Source organism: Balearica regulorum, chromosome 20, assembly GCF_011004875.1.
Source record: "Balearica regulorum gibbericeps isolate bBalReg1 chromosome 20, bBalReg1.pri, whole genome shotgun sequence".
Classification (NCBI taxonomy): Eukaryota; Metazoa; Chordata; class Aves; order Gruiformes; family Gruidae; genus Balearica; species Balearica regulorum.
The window spans coordinates 4,447,564-4,470,313 of NC_046203.1; the positions used below are offsets into that span (position 1 = coordinate 4,447,564).

General features: G+C 50.4%; 1 protein-coding gene across 4 annotated transcripts in view; it reads right to left on the reverse strand.

The window, feature by feature from the left end:
• Nucleotides 1-2,225: 2,225 nt before the first annotated feature.
• The window catches only part of NR6A1 (nuclear receptor subfamily 6 group A member 1), a 98,309-nt gene continuing 77,784 nt past the window's right edge, over nucleotides 2,226-22,750 (reverse strand). For 3 of the 4 annotated variants that reach the window (XM_075772873.1, XM_075772870.1, XM_075772874.1), the window contains 7 exons: nucleotides 21,564-21,619; nucleotides 19,389-19,546; nucleotides 18,280-18,507; nucleotides 17,297-17,551; nucleotides 12,556-12,677; nucleotides 10,154-10,306; nucleotides 2,226-9,146 (listed from right to left, as the gene is read on the reverse strand). In XM_075772873.1, coding sequence (XP_075628988.1) covers nucleotides 9,058-9,146; nucleotides 10,154-10,306; nucleotides 12,556-12,677; nucleotides 17,297-17,551; nucleotides 18,280-18,507; nucleotides 19,389-19,546; nucleotides 21,564-21,619 — 1,061 coding nt within the window. In that variant the 3' untranslated portion in view covers nucleotides 2,226-9,057. The remainder of the gene's footprint in view (nucleotides 9,147-10,153; nucleotides 10,307-12,555; nucleotides 12,678-17,296; nucleotides 17,552-18,279; nucleotides 18,508-19,388; nucleotides 19,547-21,563; nucleotides 21,620-22,750) is intronic. The other variant, XM_075772871.1, reaches the window with a different exon arrangement.

Below are 22,750 nucleotides of genomic sequence, written 5' to 3' on the forward strand. Positions count from 1 at the left end.
CAGCCTGGCAGGGGCAGCGGCAGCACAGCCGTGAGGTCTGTGGAGGCACTGGGGGAAATGGAGCGGGTTTGGGTCAGCGTCAGCAGGGAATGGCACCCGGGGTGATGGGGAGATGGCCGGCCGCTCTCCCTCTGCATCACCCCAGCAGCCCGAGCACTCCTGCAGCCTCTGAGCCCTCCATGTCACGCACATCTGGCTTCCCTATGGCCAGTTCCTGCCACATCTGGTCTGCAGAAACACCTAGAGATGGGCTGCTGGAGCAATTCCCCTTCCCAAACTAGGTCTTCTCCTCCCGCTCCCCTCTGCTCCCCACATGCTCCCATGACGCCCTCGGGGAGGGGCCGTGCAGGGACAGTGCAAGGTGACGATGCAGGGCGTGGAACAAGCGCCCTCCCCAAAAGTGAGCTGTCCTGCTGCAAGCGCGGGACTGGACCTCAGGTGAGGCTGAACGTGCTCAGTGCCGATTTATGATCCAACGCGTTTATTGCGTCTGCTATGAGGGATAATTGCAAGCACAACGCTCCAGCTCGGGGAACGACTGCTTCGCCTGGCTGCAAATGACCATCACGGGCCCGGGTCAGGGCAGAGCCTTGCTCCGCCAGGTCCTCGGCTTGGCCCGTTTTGGGACAGCTGTTCTGAGCTGCTCCCCGGACCAAAGCCCCTTTTTAGGTCTGAACAAGCAGATTTCTGTTGTCTCTGGAGAACAGACACTGCGGAATTTCCTACGCACGAAAGCCTGTGGCAGGACAGCCCTGCCCTCCCAGGTGACCTTCATGGATCCTTCTCCATGCAGGACCCAGAGCCACCAAGTCTCTCCCGTGAGCACGGCCAGGAAGGGCTGAGCTCTTCATCCGCCCGCCCTGCCCAAGGAACCGGCCTTTCCCCAGGGGCACACGCACCCACCAAGGGGGCTGAGGGCAGAGACCCAGCAGCGCCGCTCCTCAGCCTCCCGGAAGGGACGGCAGAGCCACGGGTCGGCTCCCCCCCGCAGCCGGGGGTCACAGCAAAGGGGCAAGTGGTGGAATGAAAACACTCCAAAACCGGCCAGCAAAGGAGAGCAGACTCTCACCCCGCACCCCGCTGCCCCGTGGCCAGGGACAGGCTCTGCCCCACGCAAAAACTGCTGGTTACAATCTGGCAGCTCCGTGTTCAAAGCCGTCAGTGACGAACTCCTTCAGCTCAGGAGAAACACGGGGAGGGCTGCATCCCTGCGTGCCAGGAGGCAGACACTTAACTGCTATTTCTTTGCCATAGAATCTCCCGTTATTAAAATAAGTGGGGGAAAAAAAAAGTCCTAAACGCTCTTAAGCACAAGAGCTCCTAAACATTAAAAAGGAAGAATTTCCATTTTTATGAGTTTAGCAATGCAGAAAGTGCCGGCAGCCCCGCGGGAGGGAGCAGCGGAGCGCGGGGGCCGGCTGCTCACTTGGAGCTGCCTTTGTGGCAGCGCAGCGTCTCCCTGAGTGGGCCTTAATATGCACTCTCTAATAGGCGTGGAAATGTAAATATGAAAAGTGCTTCTTAGTCTTTTAACTTGCACCCACCTCAGCGACACGAGATTGTTAAATGATTTCTGCAGTTTCTCTCCGGAGCACGCTGGTCAAGGATTTCTGGTGCATTTGCTTGTTTGGATTATTCCTCCCGCCTGCAGCAGCGGCTGCTGCACAGGTCTCCTCCCGCTGCCGGTGCAAACCTCCTCCTGCTGCACCCTGCGGCGATGGTGACCCACCCGAACCGCTGCGTGTTCTGGCCATCCCACAGGTAGGAACCCCCCAGGGTGACAGCAGTGGCACGGCCATGCTGTGCGTGCCATGGCGGGACCTCGGGCTGCAATGGTGCGATGACCAAAAGGAGAAAACCCGTCCTCCTACCTTTGCCTCTGGGGCCTGGGCAGGGGAAGGGAACCACCATGGGCCCGTTGTACGGCAGCACCCAGAAGACCGTGCAAACCTTCACGCTGACCTTGCCCCCACTCCCGTCCCCCCCTGAGGCACAAGACCCCCCTCAGCTCCTGCCACACAGGCTCCCCCCAGCCAACCCAGACCCACAAACAATTCCAGCCCCGGCTGCTCCGCTGCAGGATGGCGGCGGGCAGGGCAGCGCCGCGGCTGCCACCCAGACCAGCGCCGGGCTCCATCCCCCTGCCAACGCCTCCCCCCACCGAGAGAGAGCCGCTGCTGAAGGGGGAAGGTGCAAGCGAACAGCAGACGCCACCGGTGCAGAACAATTCACATTTATTAGTTCATACAGCTAACACTCGCTAAACATGCGTTCAACACTTATTGGTCACATTTCCACAGGTAGTCAAGTCACAGAGCAGAGCAGCGGAGCAGGGGCAGGTCGGGCTGACATGGACCCGTGCCAGTCCCACCGCGCGAGGGGGACCGGCTGTGCCGCGGCGCGCCTGAGATGTGCCAGCAGAAACATTCATTTGGTCGTAGTGTAGTGACGGGAAGGCAGCTCCTGAGAGGCGCAGCTCCGCTCCTCAGGCGCTGCGGGGCGAGGGTGGCAGCGGCCGGACACGCTCCCCTGCCCCAGCCCCGGCTCTGAGCGTGCCAACGTTCACCGTGTGTCATGCCGAGGCAACATCCTGCTTCCCTGATTTACACAAGGGATTGTGGGAAAAATGAAGTGTTTTACTGGCAGAAACCATCACCTGGAACGTCAGTGGAAGGACCCGAAGACCAGGACCAACCCATGCCAGAAACGTCCTGCAAACCAGCGACGGGCCGACACAAGCACACAGCAACAAACCGGACCCGCTTCCTCCTTGAGCTGCCCACACGCTCACGCCCAGGACGCACGCACGAGGGCTCCGTGAGGTCCCAGGCTACGACCGCAGCCTCTGCATCACGTCTGCACCAGGACAGAGCTGGAACCGGGGCCATGACTTGATGGGCACCAACAAAAACCAAACCGGCAAGAGCCATGTACTGCCCAGCGGCTGCAGGCGGGGGCTGCACTCTGCCAGGAGGGATGCCGGAGCTCAGCCCTCCCCTGCAGCATCACAGGCGTCCGCCTCGCGGTGCGGGGACCTGGCCGCAGCCGCAGGACACCGTCCATGCTGTCAACAGTGGCGCAGCGCAGCAGTGGCTGTGGTGGTCACCGCCACGGCACAGAGGTGCTGGGCGAGAGCGTGGTGTGCACAGCCCGATGCCTTCCTGGGGGGAAGCAAAGTCAAAACCATCACCCGCAGGTTGCAATGCTGCGGCAGTAACAGGAACCCAGCCACAACCCACGGGAAGGGAAACAAAACTCCAGTCATCACGGCCCTTCTAGGCTGGCAACAAACACTGGCAGTATTTTTTTTTCACACAATCCCTTTGATATGATAAACAGGATGTCACACGAGGTAGTTTTGTTATGGAAATTGAGTCAATAATGTTATCAACTATTACAAGACATTTTATAAATTGAAAGAAAACAATGAATCACAAAAGGCTTTGTTAAGGTTGATCGTCATCTGGTTTCAATTTCTGTTTCTTTTTGCCCTTGGGGGCATTTCTTCCACTGAACCATGTTGCTTCTTTCATAGACTTGCTAGAGGTCAGCTGCACAGGATGTCTTTTTTAATTTTTTTTTTTCAAGGGGAAGATATTGCCTGGATTGGGCTCACCAGCTCTGTGCAGGGCTGGTTTAAACTCAGCTTTGCAGATCTGGGCCAGTGAGGCTGCTGGGAAGGCGGGTTTCAGCCCCGCAAACTTTTGCTGCCTCCTGCCGAGCGCTGCCCGGGGCCGCGGGGATGCTCCTACCAGCTGAACCTGAACTAGTTTCACACGTCGGTACCTTTCTCAGTCTGAGTCTACAACCTTACTGACCCACGATGAGAAAGTTCTACCGACTGGTAATTAAGATGTTGTAATTCATAAGCAACAAACTGAGTACAGAACACGGACTGGCTGCAGGGACATACTGAGAAATTCCCATTTTCCCCTTTTCCACAAGCACTCAAACACATTTAACACGGGAGGCAGAAGGACGAGGTAACGTGGAAACACAGACAAACCTCTCCCAGCCCTTGGAGCTGACATGCCTTCAGCGAAAGCATGAAGTTACCAAAAACGACGGTTATTTCGCACTTCCCCGGCGAGGAGGAGGGCTGGGCGCCGCAGGGCAGAGGGGCTGCAGCCAGAGAGGCCGCAGGGCAGCTCCGGGGCTGCCGCGTCCAGACCCCCCCCTCTCCCCGCTCCCGAAGCCCCTCGGGCAGGGCGGACCCCCAGCTGCCAGCGAGGGCGAAGGGAGCCACAGGTCCCCTCACCACGGCCTTGCGACAGACCAAACGGCAACGTGCGTCTTCGGGACGCTTCTCCCATCAGACCACATCCAAGCCTTCCGCAGGCAAACTTCCCACGAGCCAAACCAAAAGTTTTTTCCCCCAAAATCTCCATATGGGGGGGTCTATTCAGCTTTCAGCGAGTCTTCCAAACAAGTCATGAAAGAAGCAACTGTTGCAACATCAAAACTAGGGTTTCTCTGGGTCACATTTTAAATACTTATCCCTGAGCTTCTGTGCATTGCAAACAACACACCGTGAACCCAGAGAAACGCCACAGCTTGATACTGACATCCTATGTATTACCCTCGATTTACACATCATCTACAACTTAAAAATTAGCTTCATACTTAAACTAGTTCCCCAAGTTTCCCCCTTTCTCCTGCCTTTTATGTGGCAGGGATGATTGCCGCTTATTATCCTGAGAAATAACAACATTTTCACAGACACCAAGCTTCATAGCTTCAAATCAAAACCAAGAAAGAAGAAAGAATGAACGGTAAATAGCACATTCACAGGAGAATCTTTTTTTTTTTTTTCCATTTTAAAAAATGTAGTAAAGATAAAAGAAATTCAAGTTTTTTTAAAAAAGGTTGGTTTGAAGGACAAGACTTAAGCTCCTTAACCTGAGGTGGCTGCGGTTCTGTGCAGACGCCTGAAGAGCAAGGGCAGGTTCTGCCGTGCGCGGCAGCGGGAGGGACGGGCAGCGAGCGGCACCCGGCCTGAGCTCCAGCCTTCGCACGGGCAACTGCAGGGTGGGGGCACGGCCGCCCCGGCGAGTGGGAGAGCAGCCGTGCCGAAACGCCGCAGCGCGCGCGCGCGAGCCCCGCTCGTTCTGCTGGCACTGCTCGCTCTCGCCGGCTCGCTGGAAGCAACGCCGCAGCACCAGGAAAAGGGGCGTCACTGGGGCAGCGGCTCGCCCCGCAGCTGGCAACCGACTGACCGCTTTGCACGGATCGCCCCGAAAACGCCGTGTTCCTCCTTCGGTCTTTGTGTGACGGGAGATGGCAAAAGCTCGGGATTTAAGAATTACAGAAAAATCCGGAGCTGCATGCTGACGACCCAAAGCAAGCAGTGCCTCTGCACAGCACTGCGGGCTGCCAGGCACGAGATGATAAAGATGAACACCGCTGGCGTTATTACCAATTAACAAAGCAGCTAACGCATATGCAAACCGGCTGGAGAGTCAGCCCCCGCTGCATCAGTTTTGCCATGGCCACAGCCCATCAGGTGAGGTACCTGGCCTCTCTGAGCATCCTGGTTGCCCCTCCATCCCCTCGCCCTCTCGAGGGGCTGGGCACGCTGAGGACCAGGACTCGCTACAGACCCAGCGGGGCCGAGGTCCAGCTCGCGGGACAGAAGCCCGAGCCAAAGGCAGGCCGCGGAAAAAAAACCCAGCAGCTTTCACAAAACGTCTGCTCAGGTCCAGGGTCTCGCCACTCGAGCTGGGACTCGGCCCCATCAGCGGGCGGCGGATTTCTGCTCCCAGCTCTGTACGGGGCGCTGAGCTGCGAGCTGTACAACGGCAACCGGGAAACCTCGGCAGAGTCCCTCTGAGTACGCGAGCCTGAGCACTTCAAATTTATGTCCCAAATCTCTGTTCAGATTAAAAGTAACTCTTCAGCTTTCCGTCTGCACAAATGCTATGGAGGAGAGGAGGGGGTCAGTCAGCCAATTTATCTTTCAAATCGGGGATAAAAATTGACTTGTCATGGCAGAAAATTCTACCAAAGACTATTATTGTTGATTGATTCCTCTATGACAGAAGGTCAGATAAGCAAGAGCAGATAGATACCAAAGATAATGAACTTCCCCCTACTAGCATTAAGCACAAATAAAATATGAGTCCCTGTAAACCGAATGTTACGTGAAGAATGGAACAAAAATTCCAACCTTTCCAGGGTGTCCTTCAAACCAAATTCACAAATACATCTAGTGACTGACCTAACGTCTCTACGTCTCTAGCTACATTCCTACCTTCTCATAATACCTGAGTTTGCAATGCAACACATTCACTTTACCCTGTTTAAAAAATACAAGTCATTAGAGGACTTGGTGCAGAAGATATTAAGAATGACTGTCCAGTGAGCCAGATTCTGGTTCGGTGTATCAGTTGCTTCCTTACTTGTCAGTTTAGTAAGGCTTCTCTACTCCCTACAATAAATGGGTTATTTGTTAGCGGATACTGCTGCCAATCAACCTTTGCAAAATTTGCTTTATACAACAGAAAGCAGAACATTCTTGTCCACCCATCATCATAAACGACTTTAGGTTTTTTTTGTTGTTGCTGGTACAGCATTAGTCTTGGGAGTCTATTCTGGATAAACACAGAATATCTAATAGATGATTTTTCTTGGGTATTTGGCAATAAGATGACCACTTTTATGTACACTAATTAAAACAAACTCTTATTCATCAACAGATTATAATAATTCAGTAACTGTAGAATAAAATTACTCCTATGCAATTTTAACAATCCCTTGAGTGTATAAAACAGCAAGCCAGAAGATAACCCGTAATAAAAAGATCGTATCAAGCTATTTGGAAATTAAACTTAAAAGCTGAGAAATACTTTCTAACTTACAAACAGATACACTAAAATCTTCCCATTCACACTTGAGGTATAGGCTGTATGCAGAAGGCTTTCCTGAGAAATATGCGCTTGTCTCATTTTACCGTCAGCAAGTAAATGAGATTTACGGAACCACCTTTGGATTGTGAAGCTCGATCAAGCTGAACTGCCGCTGGGCCCAGCAGCTGTTACCCGTAACATCCTATTCAAACAATGAAAAATGAGCAGCTAGTGGACTTTTAGAAAAGGGAAACCATCTTGGGAAGATGCCCAAGCGGGATTGCAGAGGCGGCGATGCCGCCGTGGGTCTGCGGTCAGCCAGCCAGCGGGGCTCCGAGGAGAGGTCTGACGGCCGCGGCCAGCGCCCGGTCCATGGCACAGCTGCTGACCAGCCGAGAGACGTGCCAAGCCAGCGGGTCACAGCGCCTGCGACCGAGGCAGCACCCGCTGGGTGAAGGGCAAGGAGACGACTTTGGTGAGTGAGATTTTTCTCCTGTTCACTATCACATTCATCTCACAGCAGTTCGGTACCTCTGAGCGTATTCGCTTTGTGCCACACAGCCGTCACCAGGACAAGACAGAAAGGTAGCGACTGCTCCGTCCTACCCTAAAGGAACAGAAGTTGTTTCCCAAAATGTTTTGAAAATGGCATTCAAACATTTGTTGATGAACCCTCTTGCTACACAAACATCATATTCATATCTAAGGACACAGGGAAGGAAATCCCGCCAGAGCGACATGGCTGCCTAGGAGAGCGACTGAGTCTTTCAACATTAATTCTTAATGAAGGAGATGAGAACGAGATCATCTCATCCAACCTCACCACCACCACCACGAGCAGGAAGCCACGAGGTTACTCATGAGAACACCCAAATTTCGACAAACGCCAGCACTTAGCCATTACTCAAACAGCTAACCAGCTGTCATCAAACCAGTTCTCCATGCAGTGGAGTGGTGTGGAAGTTGCGGGATGGAAAATCCAAGCCTTGCAACACCTAGGACAGGACAGCTTACCAATTACTGCACAAATACCATTTTTCCTGGTAAGAAGGGATTCCACAAGCAGCAGAACAGTCCTGGCAGGATATGACTATGCATTCCCTGAGTCCAGCAGAGAAAGCCGTGCCAGAGGACACCGGAGTCCCTCACCCCGTTACACAGGTCACATCTAACCACAGGGTACGTTAACCGTTCCCAGAAACGGGCTGCTTGGGATTGCTGCAATGCAGAAGCCTCCTCGGTAGTCAGACACCACCCTGCAGGAATACACTAAAAAGGGCAATCCTGCCTCTTCTCTAAGTAGGTTCTTCCTGCTTTTGTGAACCTAAAATGGATGTTAAGGAAGTAATGAGAAATTACTTGCAGTTCTCTAGCAACAAGAGTAGCTTGGTGTAACACCAGGAGCCTGCTACGAACTGCAGCAACGCAACGTCAGTCGCATGGCAAGGTGTTGTGGCCGTAGCGAGCGGCCAGCTGGTCAGGCTGGGGCTGGGGGCAGAGCCCGCTCCGGCAGCTCCCAGGAGGGGCCGGGGCAGCGAGCCCCTCGCAGCTCGGAGCACCACGATCCCGCTGGGGAACCACAGGAGCTGCCACCTGCATCTGGAAACTGCCAGCGGAAAAATAACCAACTGGCTAGACAGACTTTGCCGCCTTCTCCACTCCCTGCCTTTTTAAAATTATTATTATATTTAAAGAAAAAAAGCTTGGCACTTCTCTAACACCCACTTCTCCAAAATCGTCCGTTTGGGATACTAACAGCTCTGTCGATGCAGTGAGGCCGTTTGCTCTCTACGACAAACGTTTTTGGATACAAATCATGGAAAGAGCAGTGCGCGAACAGCATCTTCTCCTTGAGGTAGTCTTAGTCATCTTGGTCCCCAGCCCCCAAATACAAAAGAACTAACCCTAACAAACACTGTAACATTAAACATCTTCACATTCTGTAAACCGCTGGAGAATGCATCTGCTGCATTCATACAGAACCATGTGCATCGTGTTGAAGATCATACATTCAACTCTGTCGTGAAATAAATATATAGGAAAAAGAGTAAAAAAAAAAAAAAAACAAAAAACCAAACAAAAAAGATTCTTGCTACAATGGCAGGGACGCCCACCGCCCGTCTCCTGCCTGGATCGCGTTTGCCCCTCTCCCGGGGTGAGCCCGCTCCCTGCCTGAGGCACAGAGTAAGGCACCGGCCGGGGCCAGCCTGGCTCACTCTTTGCTCACGCTCGTCTTGCAGGAATGTAGAACGGCCTTAAAAAGGAGAGGCAGCTGCTCCAAGGGGACATTCACCATTTTTCCTGGTAAGAAAAAAAAAACAAACCACAAACCAGAATTAGCAGCCACTCCTGAATCAGATTTCAGAGACACCTAAGCCAGCAACGCTGGAGACAGTCTTACCTTGAACCTCTCAGAGAAACAGTTAATCATCCTACTGCTACATTAGACATTTGATATTCATTTGGACACAACAGGATTTATTATTTACTGAATCGAAAGCAAAATAAATGGGCCAAGTCAGATCAAAATGATTTCTCCACAATGGAGCAGTATTTATAGAAACTGGGAAAGACTAAATACCATCTCTCCTCAAACTCCCTTGTTGATCTCAATGAGTAAATTACAAGAGCTACTCTCTGATTATTATCTAGTTCATTACAGCAGAGTAGGATGAAGCATACGGAGCCTTGACACAGGGCGGCAAGTATCTCCCTTTGCCCTAACATTCAGGAACAAACAATGTTTTAGTAACTCCAGACCTTATAGATCTAATTAGTGACACAACTGCATTTCAAAATTCACCTGCGGATTTCAGAGGTCCAGAGGAGCTGAAACCTGGGGGTTACACCGCACGACTGCCCACTGCTCTGCTTATCATCTGCTCCTTAATTAAGCAGCATTTCAGGGATGTCTCTATTTATTACGAGGTAACTACTCAAGCCAGGATTACACCCTTTTGAGACAAAATGCCTCCGAGTTGGGATTGAAAGGAAGAAAATACATCGAGAACCTGACCAAAGTGGTTAAAGGGTAGTAGGGGAGAGCAAGGCACATCTTCTTGGGAGCAGGGGACGTAATGCCGTGTCCGCCAGTGTCACGGGGACAACTTGCAAAGAGCCAGTCTGGCTGGTGAGCTAGGGGTGACAGGAGATGGGCTTGAAGACGGGGGAGAAGCTTTGATAGAAAAAAGTCCCACACCAACATCCTCCACCAAAGTCAACAGGAATTTCACTGTAATAAATTTTCTTTTAAAAGCAAATTTCTAACTTGCACATGATCCCAGTGGGAGAAGAGCTCAAAAAGTTACCTGCAATATATCGTATCTCTGGCAAACACATCATTAAATCCGGAAAACGGTTTGGCTGGTGTGGGTATTTGTACTCCGTGAAGTCCTGGCAAACATACCAATACCGCTTGTTCAGCTGCTCCAGCTGGGACGCGTTGGTCAGACCCCTGATGTCTGAAAGCGAATACGAGCAGAGTAATGAAAACATGCCGAGTACATCCTAGAAGAGCAGCCGACTCCCACTCATTGCCATTTCTTCAGGAAAGAACAACCGATTGCTAAAACTCTAAGCTGGGTCCCTGCTACGGAGACTGGCCCCGAGTGCCCCGTTGGACAAACACTAAAACTCCCACCTCCCTCCTGGCATGCCTGCATCGCGGGTGTGCCTTTACACACGCGTGTGGCTAGGGGATTTCCTTCCACGAAGACCAGGATGAGAACAGCTAATGTCCTAAGCTGCTCATCTGCAGAGCTCAATGGATGGTCCTGGACATAACAGCTCCAGCAACCTTAACTCCCCGCCTGGCTGGTGTAAAGCAGCTCTGTGTCAAGGTTTGGTCCTCACAGCGGGTTCAGTGTAATACTTCCTCAGACAGAAACATGTTGATTTTAGCTATATCATCTTGGCTGAGGAAAGCGCTCAACTCTATAATACAAGGTATCATCATATTTTTCCCCATCTGCTTATGAATTATGCCATACGAGCTTTATAAACTTGTCAACTTCTTATTTTTAAATTTAGCTTCGCCAATGTCAGGCAACATACACAAAGGACGAATGGACATTTCCAAGCTATGAAACTGGCTGGAAGGCCCAGTGCCACCGTTCAGCGTGGTCAACGGCACCGGCACACTGCTGGGGTCCTGGGCAGGATCCAGCACGGGGGAGCACGGAAGCTGCGGATCCTCGGTGCAGGCTCAGTATCGTAAGACCATCTGACGGAAGAGGCATTTATCTACTGCCCAAAAGCTGACTTTTAAAAATAATTCTCAGGTATTTCACATAAAAAATTGCAAACTTCAACTAAAAATAAAAGAAGACAGGAAGTTAATGAAAATACATTTTGGAAAACAATGGAGACAGCTCGACAAGTGTATTATCCAGTGTCAGGAAACTGCCCAGGGAAGCAAACCGGAACCTCAGCCCGGCAGAGATTGAAGCGTCAGCACTATCTCCTGCTGGAAACGGGGTGAGGGGAGGGAGCCTGCAGCGCATTTGCACAGACTGCAACTATCTTTTACAGTACAAAAGACTCCAGGGACATTTATTTCCAAAATTACAGCTGAACGCCATCCATTAAGCATTTGCCTCTCAACAGTTTTCTTCACTTACGACATGAAGAAATGTCCTGCGAGCCCCCACAGACACGGGGGCCACAACAAACGACCGGGAAAAGGGATCCAGGAGCAACGGATCGAGACAACGTACAAAAGCAGAGACAGGGAGAAGCACTACTGAGGAACAAACCCATCTATTCTGAACCATCTCAGCCCACTACAGCTGTTAGGAAACAACTGGGATCTTCTCACGTGTTGAGGAATTACTCTGCATGGAGTTTGAGATGGCCAGGGTCTTGCAGCAGCCTGGGCTGCCAGCTTTAATACACGGGTTAATCAACAGGAGGACACAGCCCCTTCTTAGGCAGAATTCATTGCCTGCACGTAAACACTTCCTTCGTGATTACTTTTCACTTTGAAGACTTAGCATTAGGTATAGAATCTAAAGAGTAGGAGGCCAGCTAGGTGACCTAAGTATATATCCTGAAGGTAAGTATTGTAAAGAGTCAGAAAAGCTCTAAAAAAGGGGAGGACTGGTTCTACAAATTCACCCTTTAAAGCAGAAAAATGAACAAATACATCTTCTCGTTGGGAATCTTTGAAAGGTTGCTATGCAAATAGTCAACATTTACTTCAGAAAAAAAAAGCCATGTAAATTAACTGGTTCTACAGTATCATTTAGTTAATTGCCTAAACAGTTACGTAAAACAGTAATACTTTCAGAGAACACATCTCTGTCTGACGAAAAGTTTGTTAGCAGCTGGTAAGTCATGGCTCTTGCAAACCTTATCCAGAAAGTTTCACCAGCCTCTCTGCTCTGTTCTTATTCTGGTATTGGTACCCTTGGTACGTACGTAAAATGACACGCTTACTGTCCTTGGTGCCTATAGGTAAAGGCAATAAAAATTGTCTAAGCAAACAAATTCATCCACTTCCAGGATTCCTTCATGCGGGTACCCAGGTATCCCACTCTGCACGGCGTATGGTCTGCACGACGGCAAACTCGGACAGAGAGGTTTCAGAGCTCAAGTCTCCTTGTGGGTCTCGGAGCCCTTCCTCCCATTTCTCATCAGGGAAGCAAAGAGAACTCAGACTGTTTCAGAGAATTTCCCCAGCGGGGCTGATACCTTCTCTGTGTCGACTCACCTTGATTTAGGAAGTTAATGGCTTTCATGCACGCGTACTCCTCGTTGCTGACCTTCAACTGGTTAAATTTGCGAAAGAGGTAGATCAACCGCTCCATCACCTCCATCCCCTCTTCACTGAATCTGGAGGACAGAGATCACACATCAATGTATACAGGACACAGTCCATACAATAAAGACAAGAAGCTTATTAAAATAACTTCAGAGATTTTAACATCTTGCAAGAGAATTAAAAAAAATTGTCATCAAAACTGCTTGAAGTCTGCTGGCACCATTAAATTAAAGTAGAAGTAAGAAGGAAAATGACTCAATTACAAACTTGACTGTAACAGATATTGTAGCAAAACCCCATCTCTTGGTGATTCAGTTTATCACCACCCTGCTCGGACAGAGGAACAGGTTGGATGGAGCCAGGAATACACAAAAACTTCTTCCATGCTTGTAGGCATGCTGCTGTGCTTCTCTACACTTGTATTTCCCCAGATTTCAATGAGCATTGTGCCATCGCACTTCACTGGGCTAACGAGAGGTTTAACCACGTAGTTTGGGGAATGAGATAAGATTTCCTAGAAATGTGGAGAGATACTTGCCTTGCCTGGTGTTGCACTGCATCTATCCACAGCAGAAAGCAGCTCACACCACGTTATACAGCACCATGCCTTACTCCTGATGGATACTTGCGGAGGACAAAAGCACCTCCGGCAGTCCCCGGAGTGCTCCCTTGGAGTGCTTCCCCTGCTCAGAACGCAAGCTGCCCCCAGCAGCGTTTCACGTGTTCTCACCCATCCCTGCCTCCCACCTTTCTTCGATTTGCACTTTCCACCAGCTGCAGCAGCCCAAAGTATCCCACACTGGCCACCGACAGAAATGCCGACGCATCTTTGGGGGCCTGGAGGTGTCCCCAACAGCTGTACAGAGATCTGGGATCGGTGCTGCAGGTTACAGAGGAACGCTGGTTCTCTGCCACAAACACGCCCAACCTGACATCTGAGTTGTTGGGTTTAAACAACCCCCTCCAGTCTACGAAGCTGCTAAATGAATGTTAACCTTTGCCTGCAGAATCAGCGCAACCCCCAGGCTTCGGCTCTGCACAGCGCATCTCGGTGTGTCGGCCGAACAGAGCGGCACCCGAGCAGGGCTGCTCCAGCGGTACAGGACTGCAGGAACACGCACCCCAGACCCGCCGCACAGACACTGCCTCCCAGAACAAAGTCCAAAGTGCCTGCGGATTCTCATATCTGCAGAGTGCCGCTGGAAGCAGCCTTGTTTTAAAGGCAGAGGAATTACACTGACCCCCGTACAACAGTGGTGCACACTCAATCTATCTGACGGTGAGGTGGGGAAGCTCACCTCCCAAAAATTCCCAGGAGTGGCTTGCAGAGATGCTGTACTTCCACACAGCCGTAGTTATTCCCTGTTGATTACAGTTTGTTAATTTTCCTTGGCTGAGAGCTTCTGGGGTGGGATACGCTGCAGGAAGGCTGGGATCCTTCTCACAATTACAAATATGCATGAAACCACAAATAACCAACGTCAAAGGGAGTGAAACTGCAGGCTGCGGTCTAAGGCTGAATCGTGCAGTCTAAAGAACGCGTGTCATTTCCTTCTAAACTTTCCCCCTCAAATAGGATGGGGGGGACTCATTGCACTTAATAAAGTGCCTATCAAGATCCAACCAGAAAAGTGCTGCTGCTAGTGTGGACTGTCAGGGACCCTCCGCCGGGATCTGGATCCACCAGCCCTACCAGCCCTGGAGCATCCCACCAGCTACAGCCGCGCTCATTTCTGAATCTGTGCCGTTTGCTGGAAACAAGCTGCGTGTTTCTCCTGAGCATCCACGCTCGCCAAGGGAAGCCAGCGACGGACACGGGCGGGAAAGGGCACGCTGATGCACAGGGAACATAGATCTCCCCAAAATCTCCTGGGAAATTGCCTGATGGAGATTTTGTGCGTGCAGAACAAAGTCACCCTACTGAAGGGGGTGCCGGCTTCTTCTTCAGGAGCGCACGGTGAAAGAAATGGCGTAAGCAACAGGCAGAAACAGAGCTGGAGGGCACAGAGGGCTGCCGGTGCCCACAGGCACGCTCTGGGACCATCCCACGCGTGCCAACGGCCAGAACAGCCTCTCAGGAACACATCTCTCAGCAATAGCCCCATTTCAAAGAAACCACATATTGCAAAAATGCTCAGAAGTGGGACAGAAGTGTTTAGGGAAGCTTTAGCTGCGTTCTGGCATTGTGCAGCACAAAGAATAAGAGCACATCCAGAAAGCCATCTTTGAATAGAACGAAAATAGAACCTTTTTCACTGAATAATACCTTATTTTGGCATGTGTGTTTGTTTACTTCAAAGTTATTTGTAAAATGCATGGTGGAGTTTGACCTCCGAGAAGTGAAAACAAGCTATCTGAACTCCAGGTCACTTCTTCAAGAAAGTAATATTGTAAGTGATGAAAGCCTTGTCGGCTAATCTAAAGTTGTACAAGTTTTCTTGCTCTCAAGTTGACATTAAAAATCTTGCAGGTGCAAGATTGCAAAGCTCAAGAAGTTAATGAGCACAAAGACCACTCAGTCGTCTGTTGGGTTTAATTGTTTTTAGAGCATGCACATTTTTACCAGCCACTCATCACTTCATAAATCCAGGAGAGCTCTTCTCTCATTCCTGCAGTTGAACTGTCTTACTTTTCTGTGCATACTTTCCTCCCCCTTTCAAACAAAGCTGTTCTGTTTTTCACAGCCCTATTTCTTCTCGAGGACTGACTCCTCCACACACTTTTCCTCGCAGTTTACACCAGGCAAGTTTCTGGCTGGGAGTTATCGGGATCAGCTGGGGAAGAGGGGGAAGGGAAGCACTATCAGGAGTGCGGGGGGAGGTCAGGAATCTATTCATTTCATATTCATCTCCAGAAAAACAGCGCAATAAAAAGAAAACATTTGGTCTAGCAGGCAAACAGAACATTTAGCCAGTTGTTAGAAGTGATTAAAACACAGGGGGGCTGGGGAGCTCATCCTATGCCTTCATTCGTCACCTACCTAAGCATTAGCATCACTCCCGTCATTTTGCTAAGAACAGAAATTAACCCCGAAGTGCCAGATTATCACAGCTCAGCGAGATTTCTTCAATCGGCCGTGAGATGTAACGAACGTGGGTTTGCAGTCATTACTGACCAGTGCCAGAGCTCTCCAAAGAACACGGGCTCTTCGAGAAAACCCCCAAGTTGGACACTGCTCCAAAAGAGCCCTCGCAGATCTGAAGGGACCGGCTTTTCCAGGAGTGCATCGGAGAGGGAGACTGATACCCATGAACTGTCCCACTGCCGCCTGCGGTCAAGCGACGGCTGAACTACCATAAAGACAACCGAGAGGGAGCCGTGCAGCTTGAGACCCCTCATCTGTGCAACTTCCCACTAAATGGCTTTTTTGGTGTGCATTTTCCCATGTTATTAATGACAATGAATGATACTCGATAAGCTAAATGAGAAGAAGAGACTGCAGAAACATTCCGCTCCCCAGAACACCTATTTTCATCCATGTGCACAGATCTCTGAAGGACTTTCAAGGCGATCAGCTCTGAATTGCTGGTTTCTGAAGGGCGAGGATTCCTCCTTTGTCTTTTTTTCTTACCTCTCGCTCGTATTTATCGCAAACCCAAAATGAAACAAACACTTCTCTTTTGAGGCTCTGACCAGGACAGCAGGAACAAAAGGACGGCTGAGTGCAGAACAAGTGTTATTGTGGTTTTCTATGACCCTTACTGTTCCTCGCAGGAGCAGCACCAGATGCACGATGAATGGTAGGGCAGAACGGCGCCGCGGAGGAACCTGCCCCAGGAAATGAGACACCTGGGCCCAGCTCTTGGCTCCTCCACTCCTCCGCCGTGGTCTCAGCCAGCCCCTCCGGTTGTCGAAACAGATGCACAAAGGAACCTCAAGGAGCCATCAGATACTGCGATGGCAGAGGACCATGGCAGGATTTTAAATCACTGTTTATCAGGCACTTAGATCCCCTGGTGACTCCTGCAAAATTGCCGAGGCTGGCGAGGGCAGAGCGCAAACAGGGCAGATCTCGAAAGGGAGGGTGGGCAGCAGTTTCTGTAAATCCTGCCTATTCTGCCGTAATATTGTGAGATTGAGAGGCTACTACCAAAAGGAGGATCTGTCTGGCACCGAGACTACAAAACAAAACACCCAAACCAAAACACAACACCCTGACCAAAATGATAAATGAAAGGCAGGTTCCTCAGAGCATCAGATAGCACGTACTATGGAAAAAACAAGAGCTAAGTTGCAACATCTTTAAATTTATGTAATCAAAACAATGAAATAGCAATTAATAATGAACACTTTGATAAGACAGACAGCCAGCTTTGTGAACAACCTTTCCACTGGCCCAAAGGGTTTTTATATAAGACCTTCCATCCTGTATCTCAGGGTTACCCAAAGTGATGGTTAGTTTTACTCTCCCCATAAAAAGGCGGTTTGCAGCATTGGTACGGGAAACTCAAACAGCACCATACGGCACCACGCACCTTCCCCTGCAGAAGGAAGTTTTGATCCAACACTGCCTAACCATGACGTACTTTCTACGCCTGCAACAACCGTTCCCTAAAAAACGGAAAGGAAACCAGCCGCAGGTGAAGCGGCCCATCAAGGAGAGGTAGTTAGTTGGTCACAGGGTGCCTGGCCACCGTCCTCCATCCCTAGATCTCACTCCCTTACCCGCAGGCTCAGCCCAACATCTCACCTGTGCAGCTCGTCGTCAGAGGGAGAGTACTTGGAGGTGACGTCCGCGAGGTCACCAAAGATCTGCTTGCTGTAAACAGTCAGCGAGGAGAGCAGGATCAGCTCCTGCCACGTAGAGCTGAGCAGGCAGGTATAGTCCTTGATGGAGAGTTCGCAGAAGAACGGCAGCTTCTTGATCCAAGCAATCTGCCTGAAAAGCAATTCATCCGCCAGACGACACAACAACGCAAACAGCTCTGCCTGAGTCACTTTATACCTGCAGGCACAGTTAATATGAAAGCATAAAAACAATTAACAACATTGAATGACATCATCTGATGAGGCACTTCAAAGGCAAGGCAAATGCCACAGGAATTCACGTTCAAGTGCCCAATGTGCTGGTGCCCAGGGTGTCACCTGGCAGCGGGAGCCGCGATGGCCAGCACCCAGCCTACCTGGCCGGGGGCTGTGGGGCAGCCCCCCCCGACCCCTGGGGTCACCCACCTGCCCAGCACCCGGCCTGCACGGCCGGGGGCTGTGGGGGGAGCCCCCCCGATCCCTGGGGTCACTCACCCGCCCAGCACCCGGCCTGCTGGGCACGGTGCAGCTCAGCCTCAGAGACAGCCCTGCAGCTCTTGCCAATGGACTACCCAGCTTTTTTTCACCCATGTGTATTTTTCCAGCTACTGTGCTTATTACTGGGCCGTTTGTACAGTTAATGCAGTCTCAGGGCTGAAACCCATCAAACCCCACACTCACACAAGCAAGGGCACAGCCCACCCACGGGACGTAGTCTGGTTTGCTGCTTGCACTACAGTTGCACCCTCTCCCAGGGGACACACTCCCCGTGCCAATCGGGCCAGGAACGCGCGCACCCAGCCGGCCCCTCGCCATCGGCAGCCTCTGCAGCACAAGCTGGAGCCGCACGTGCCGGCAGGGAGAGCCGGCCCCGAAGGACAGCCAGGAACAGGCAGCTCTGGGCTGCACCACGCCGCGCACACTCACCCGTCCTCAATGAGCATCGGCGTGCCGAGCGGCTCCAGGTCTTCTGCTGACACCAACTGATTGATAAGACTGTGCGACTGGGGGTCCAGGCTGCGCGTTTGGGGAGGCATCAGAGCCGAGTGAGCAGAATAGCTAAAAAGGTGCGGGAGGTACTGATAGTGCGTGGACACCGGCGTCCCGATATACTGATCCCTGAGTGCAGCGAATCCATTCAGCTCCACGGACCTACTGGAAAAGGAAAAGCTTTTTAATATACCCCCAAAATTCCACTTGATTCATTAAAATGTTGCATCCAGCTCCATCAGAAACGTTAATAAAAATAGGGAGGAAAAAACCAGAATGGAGAATGCCTTTGTATTTAAACCTTACACTGGAAATAATTGAGAGCGTGCAGACCACACGCCTTATGCTCGCCTCACGTTGAGCCTGGCTCAGCGCTAGTTCCACTTAACGGAGATCCGGAAACTGCTGCTGAGCCATTCGAGAGCAAAACAGAAACCCAACTGTACTGAGCATTTCCACCCCAGCTTCCTTAAAGGGCCAAAATTTAGGATTGTAAATTAAGTATTTACACAGCCAGCGAACACAAATCTCCTGGCTTAAGACGCAACTGAAAGCAGATGGAATGCAAGTCTGAGATGCTCGCTGTGTTTACAAGCAAAGGCTGCAGCAGGAGGCTAGCACTAACAGGAACCGACATTAATATAACACCATCAACAAGTAACCCAAATGAAGTCATTTATTTTCAAAATCTGAGCACAGCGCAAAGAGCGAGCTTACGCAGAACGAGCAGTGAAAGGTAATCAATGTCCCATGATCTGCAGAAAAAACTATCAATGCAAATTAGGAGATATATTTTAAATATGATTTTAACTCAACGTTGCCTTCTTTTTCATTTGCTCATGAGCATTTCGCCTCCCAGTTCAATTCTTTTCAATCCAGTGGCTGTCTGTCTTAAAACACAGTTAGAGATGTAAGAACCTGCAGTATGCTCGGTTTACACAAAGACGCACTCATGGTGTGTTTTTCCTACATTGACCCAAAGTATCACTCAGGGAAAGACAGTCGGGATTACTGCAATACAGAATTCTTCCAGGGGTCATTCCCACCTTGAGGACGGAGTAGAAACGGGTGAAGGCTGGTTGCTCTCAGAAACTCCATTTCCAGGGGAACTGTGGTCACTGTCTCCATTGTTGCTCCATGACATGTTTGCCTCTCCCTCAAATTCTTGCCCAGACATAATTCTCTCAATCTCTTCCTCTGATATCTGTCAAATGCAGGACCATTGTGGTTATGAGAACAGAAATAAGGCAGAGCCTCTGCACATGAACACCTTGACTGTACGGCCACATCCAACAGAGCTGAAACCACCCTGCACCCGGAGAAACGCTTCGCCGTACCTGCAGATATCACATCTTTCCCTTACATTTAACAACGTACGTGAAAAATTCTATTTGCAGCTAATCGTGGTGACCTCCAGCGCCTGCAGTACAATTCAAGTGATGATAACGCAGTAGATAGGAATGGACATATGAAAAGATGATGTCAAATACACACAGCAACGAGCCATAAATCAGCCACTGTCACACAGTGAAAAACCTGGGAGTAATTGAGGCCAGTTCATCGGGAACATCACTCAGTATTCAGCAGAGGTAAAGGCACACAGAAGGTGGGGTAGGCTCCGGTTTGATAAAGCAATTGAGAGAGGCAAGGTGACATATATAAAATTAGTCAGGAAAATGTTTACAGGGAATCATTGTTCACTATTTTTCCCCAGATAAGAACCAGGTGGCACCTAAAGAAGTAAGCAAGCACCTAATACTTCAAACATGTATTAGAGAGTAATATATATGAAGCTAAAGTGGACTAAAAACAATTAAAAATTGAGTTCCCTGAAGTATAAAGTTTCAGGAAAGACCTGGGTATGCTCCTGGAGAAATGTTGCATCAGTAGTGGGGAAAATGCAACATGAAAATTTCTGGGCCTTTTTATTTTTTTTTTTTTTAATTCTGCGCATGTCCCTTAGCGAGGCTGGCACGCAGTATGGAAAGGCCTCGCGTTAACATGCTGCAAGAAGGCGCAGTGAACTCTGAACATCATTTTCAGGAGCCAAACATTGCTTAGACAGTTTATTCTAGTCTTGCAAAAGCGTCAGAAATACGCAGTAACCTCACCCAGGTATGGAAGCTGAAGAGTGCAACAGCTAAACAGCCTCACCCCAGGGAACGGGGCTTGTGGCATAACCTACGGTCCAACGTTGACCGATCACACAAGTCTCAGATGAGCCGGGGCCTGCTCTGGCTAGCAAAGGCTGCGGTTTACTACAGCTACATTGCTCAGAGAGGCAGTAAAAACTGTTACCTGGCCAGAAATTAAGTGTTTGTTCCGCTTCGATAGACCCACATAGACTTTAGGAATCAGTAACTAATGCTGTTATAAAGATGATGTTTGCAAACAGCAGAAAATGTTCTATCATTACTAAGAGATTTTACTGTTTGCGCTAGGCTCTCCCTGATGCTGACCACCAGCATGGCCCCACCGACTAATTCTTGCTTTTTTCCTGGTTTGCTATGGAGGACCTTACCAAGCAGGCAGGGCATCTGGTGGCTTGGCTCCTCACCGTTTGGTTTTGGACTGGGGAGAGTACTGCCTTCACAGGCACAGAGAGTCACAGAAAATGCTTTCAGTGTTATTTCTATTTTATTAAAATAACCAGTAAACTTTTAAAAGACCTCCTTTCTAGAAGTGCGCTGGAAACGGCCATCATTTCTCTCGCATGCACTACAAGCTGTTGTGCTGAATTACCTTGCGCTTTACAAGACATCTCCAGACAAGCTGCGCCATCAATCAGGGAGACATTTACTGGGTGCCCCGCTTGCAACAACTGAAGGAATTGCAGCAGGCAGCCCGTGAGATTTACTGGGAGCTGCGGAGGGACGGGCGTCCTTGTGCGGCTCACAAAGGACAGAGCAGCGCCATGGCTGCAGACTGCCCTGTATTGGCACAGGCACCCTGGGACAGCGCCGTGTACCCTCCGGGGACAAGCAAGCACCCGGCTTTACTTACGTATCGATGGTTCATGAGATGTATTTCTAACACCTGCGGAGAGTCAAAGCCCTGCTACGCCAGCAGAAGACACAGGCAGGGCTGAGCGGCTCAGTCAACGAACCCCGGCCCCTGCCGAGCTGCTGCCACGCTCCGAGCTCACCACCCGCGAGGTGCGTGCCCAGGGCAAGAGAGCAAAAGCTGAAGGGAACCGTGGAGAAACGGTCGGACGTGCTCACCTGGACAGGTCCGATGCTTTTGTTTCTGCCTCCCGGCATGCCATCCTCTCTGATTGCTGAAAGAAAACAACCAAACCTTGGTGAGAACATTGCTGTTCAGTATTCCAGAAATGCATAAGAAGGTATCTGCTATTTTGAAAAAAAAAATCTTTCTATCTGAAAAGATTCATTTTGTTCATCAAAGCAGTTTAGACAGAAACCACCAGTGCTTTCCAGGGCACTGGAGAGCTCGAGCAGTACACACCATGATCCTCACCCCAAAGGGCACAAACACATCGATGGGGCTACAAGCATTACTCAGGGAGCTTAGTGATCCTTGGGGTCCTTGAGTGACAGGTAATGAAGGAATAGCAATCCTTTATCACAATTAATTCCAGGATAATTCAAGAGATGGCACACAGAAAGCAAACCTACTTCACCTCTAGAAATAATGCAAAGAATACGCACGACTGCTAGAAAACAAAGCGCGAACGCCAGCATTTCTAACTCCACCGCACGTAGCTCTGGACCGCTGCGCGCCAGGCTCCACCTGGAGAGACACCAACCGGTGATGCCGACAGCACGGAGATAAAGCACTGCACTGGTAACTAGTACCACCGCTGTCCCTTCAGGGCGTCAAATCTACAGCTACCATGGAAAATGGAGGGGAGACGTTTTACCCAGCCGGTTGCATGCAAAGCCATCATTTAAAATTCCAAGTTACTAGACCAAGCTGTGCAGTTTCTTTCAGAAGGGCAGCCTAGTTTCTCAATACAGCAGCTGCATTTTTAAGGCTCTTTAAACAATTTCCAGGGAGCTTCAGTGAAGTCCAGTTAAGGGGATTATCCCAGAGCTGCTTCTCTACCTTCCTCTTCCCTCTGCTTTTCTCTTTATTGGCAGAGCAGCTCTGCAGAAGTCGACAGCATTCGAGGACCAGCCCCGCTCCTCGTGCACCTCCTCTCCCGGGCCGGGTCCCCCCATTTATCAGGTCCCAATCTCTTTCCCACCACGACCTGGCCAGACTTGGCAGGAGGCTCTCCCCAGCTGCGCGGTGACCTTGCTGCTGCCGGCCGGCCTCAGCCTACTCGGCACACGGGGCTGCAGGAGGCTTTCCAGAAACACAAAATGACACAAAATTTAAGGAAAAAATTCTGTACCAGAAAAGCCACGCTGCTGCTGGATTTTAGGTATCCTCAGCTCAAATCATC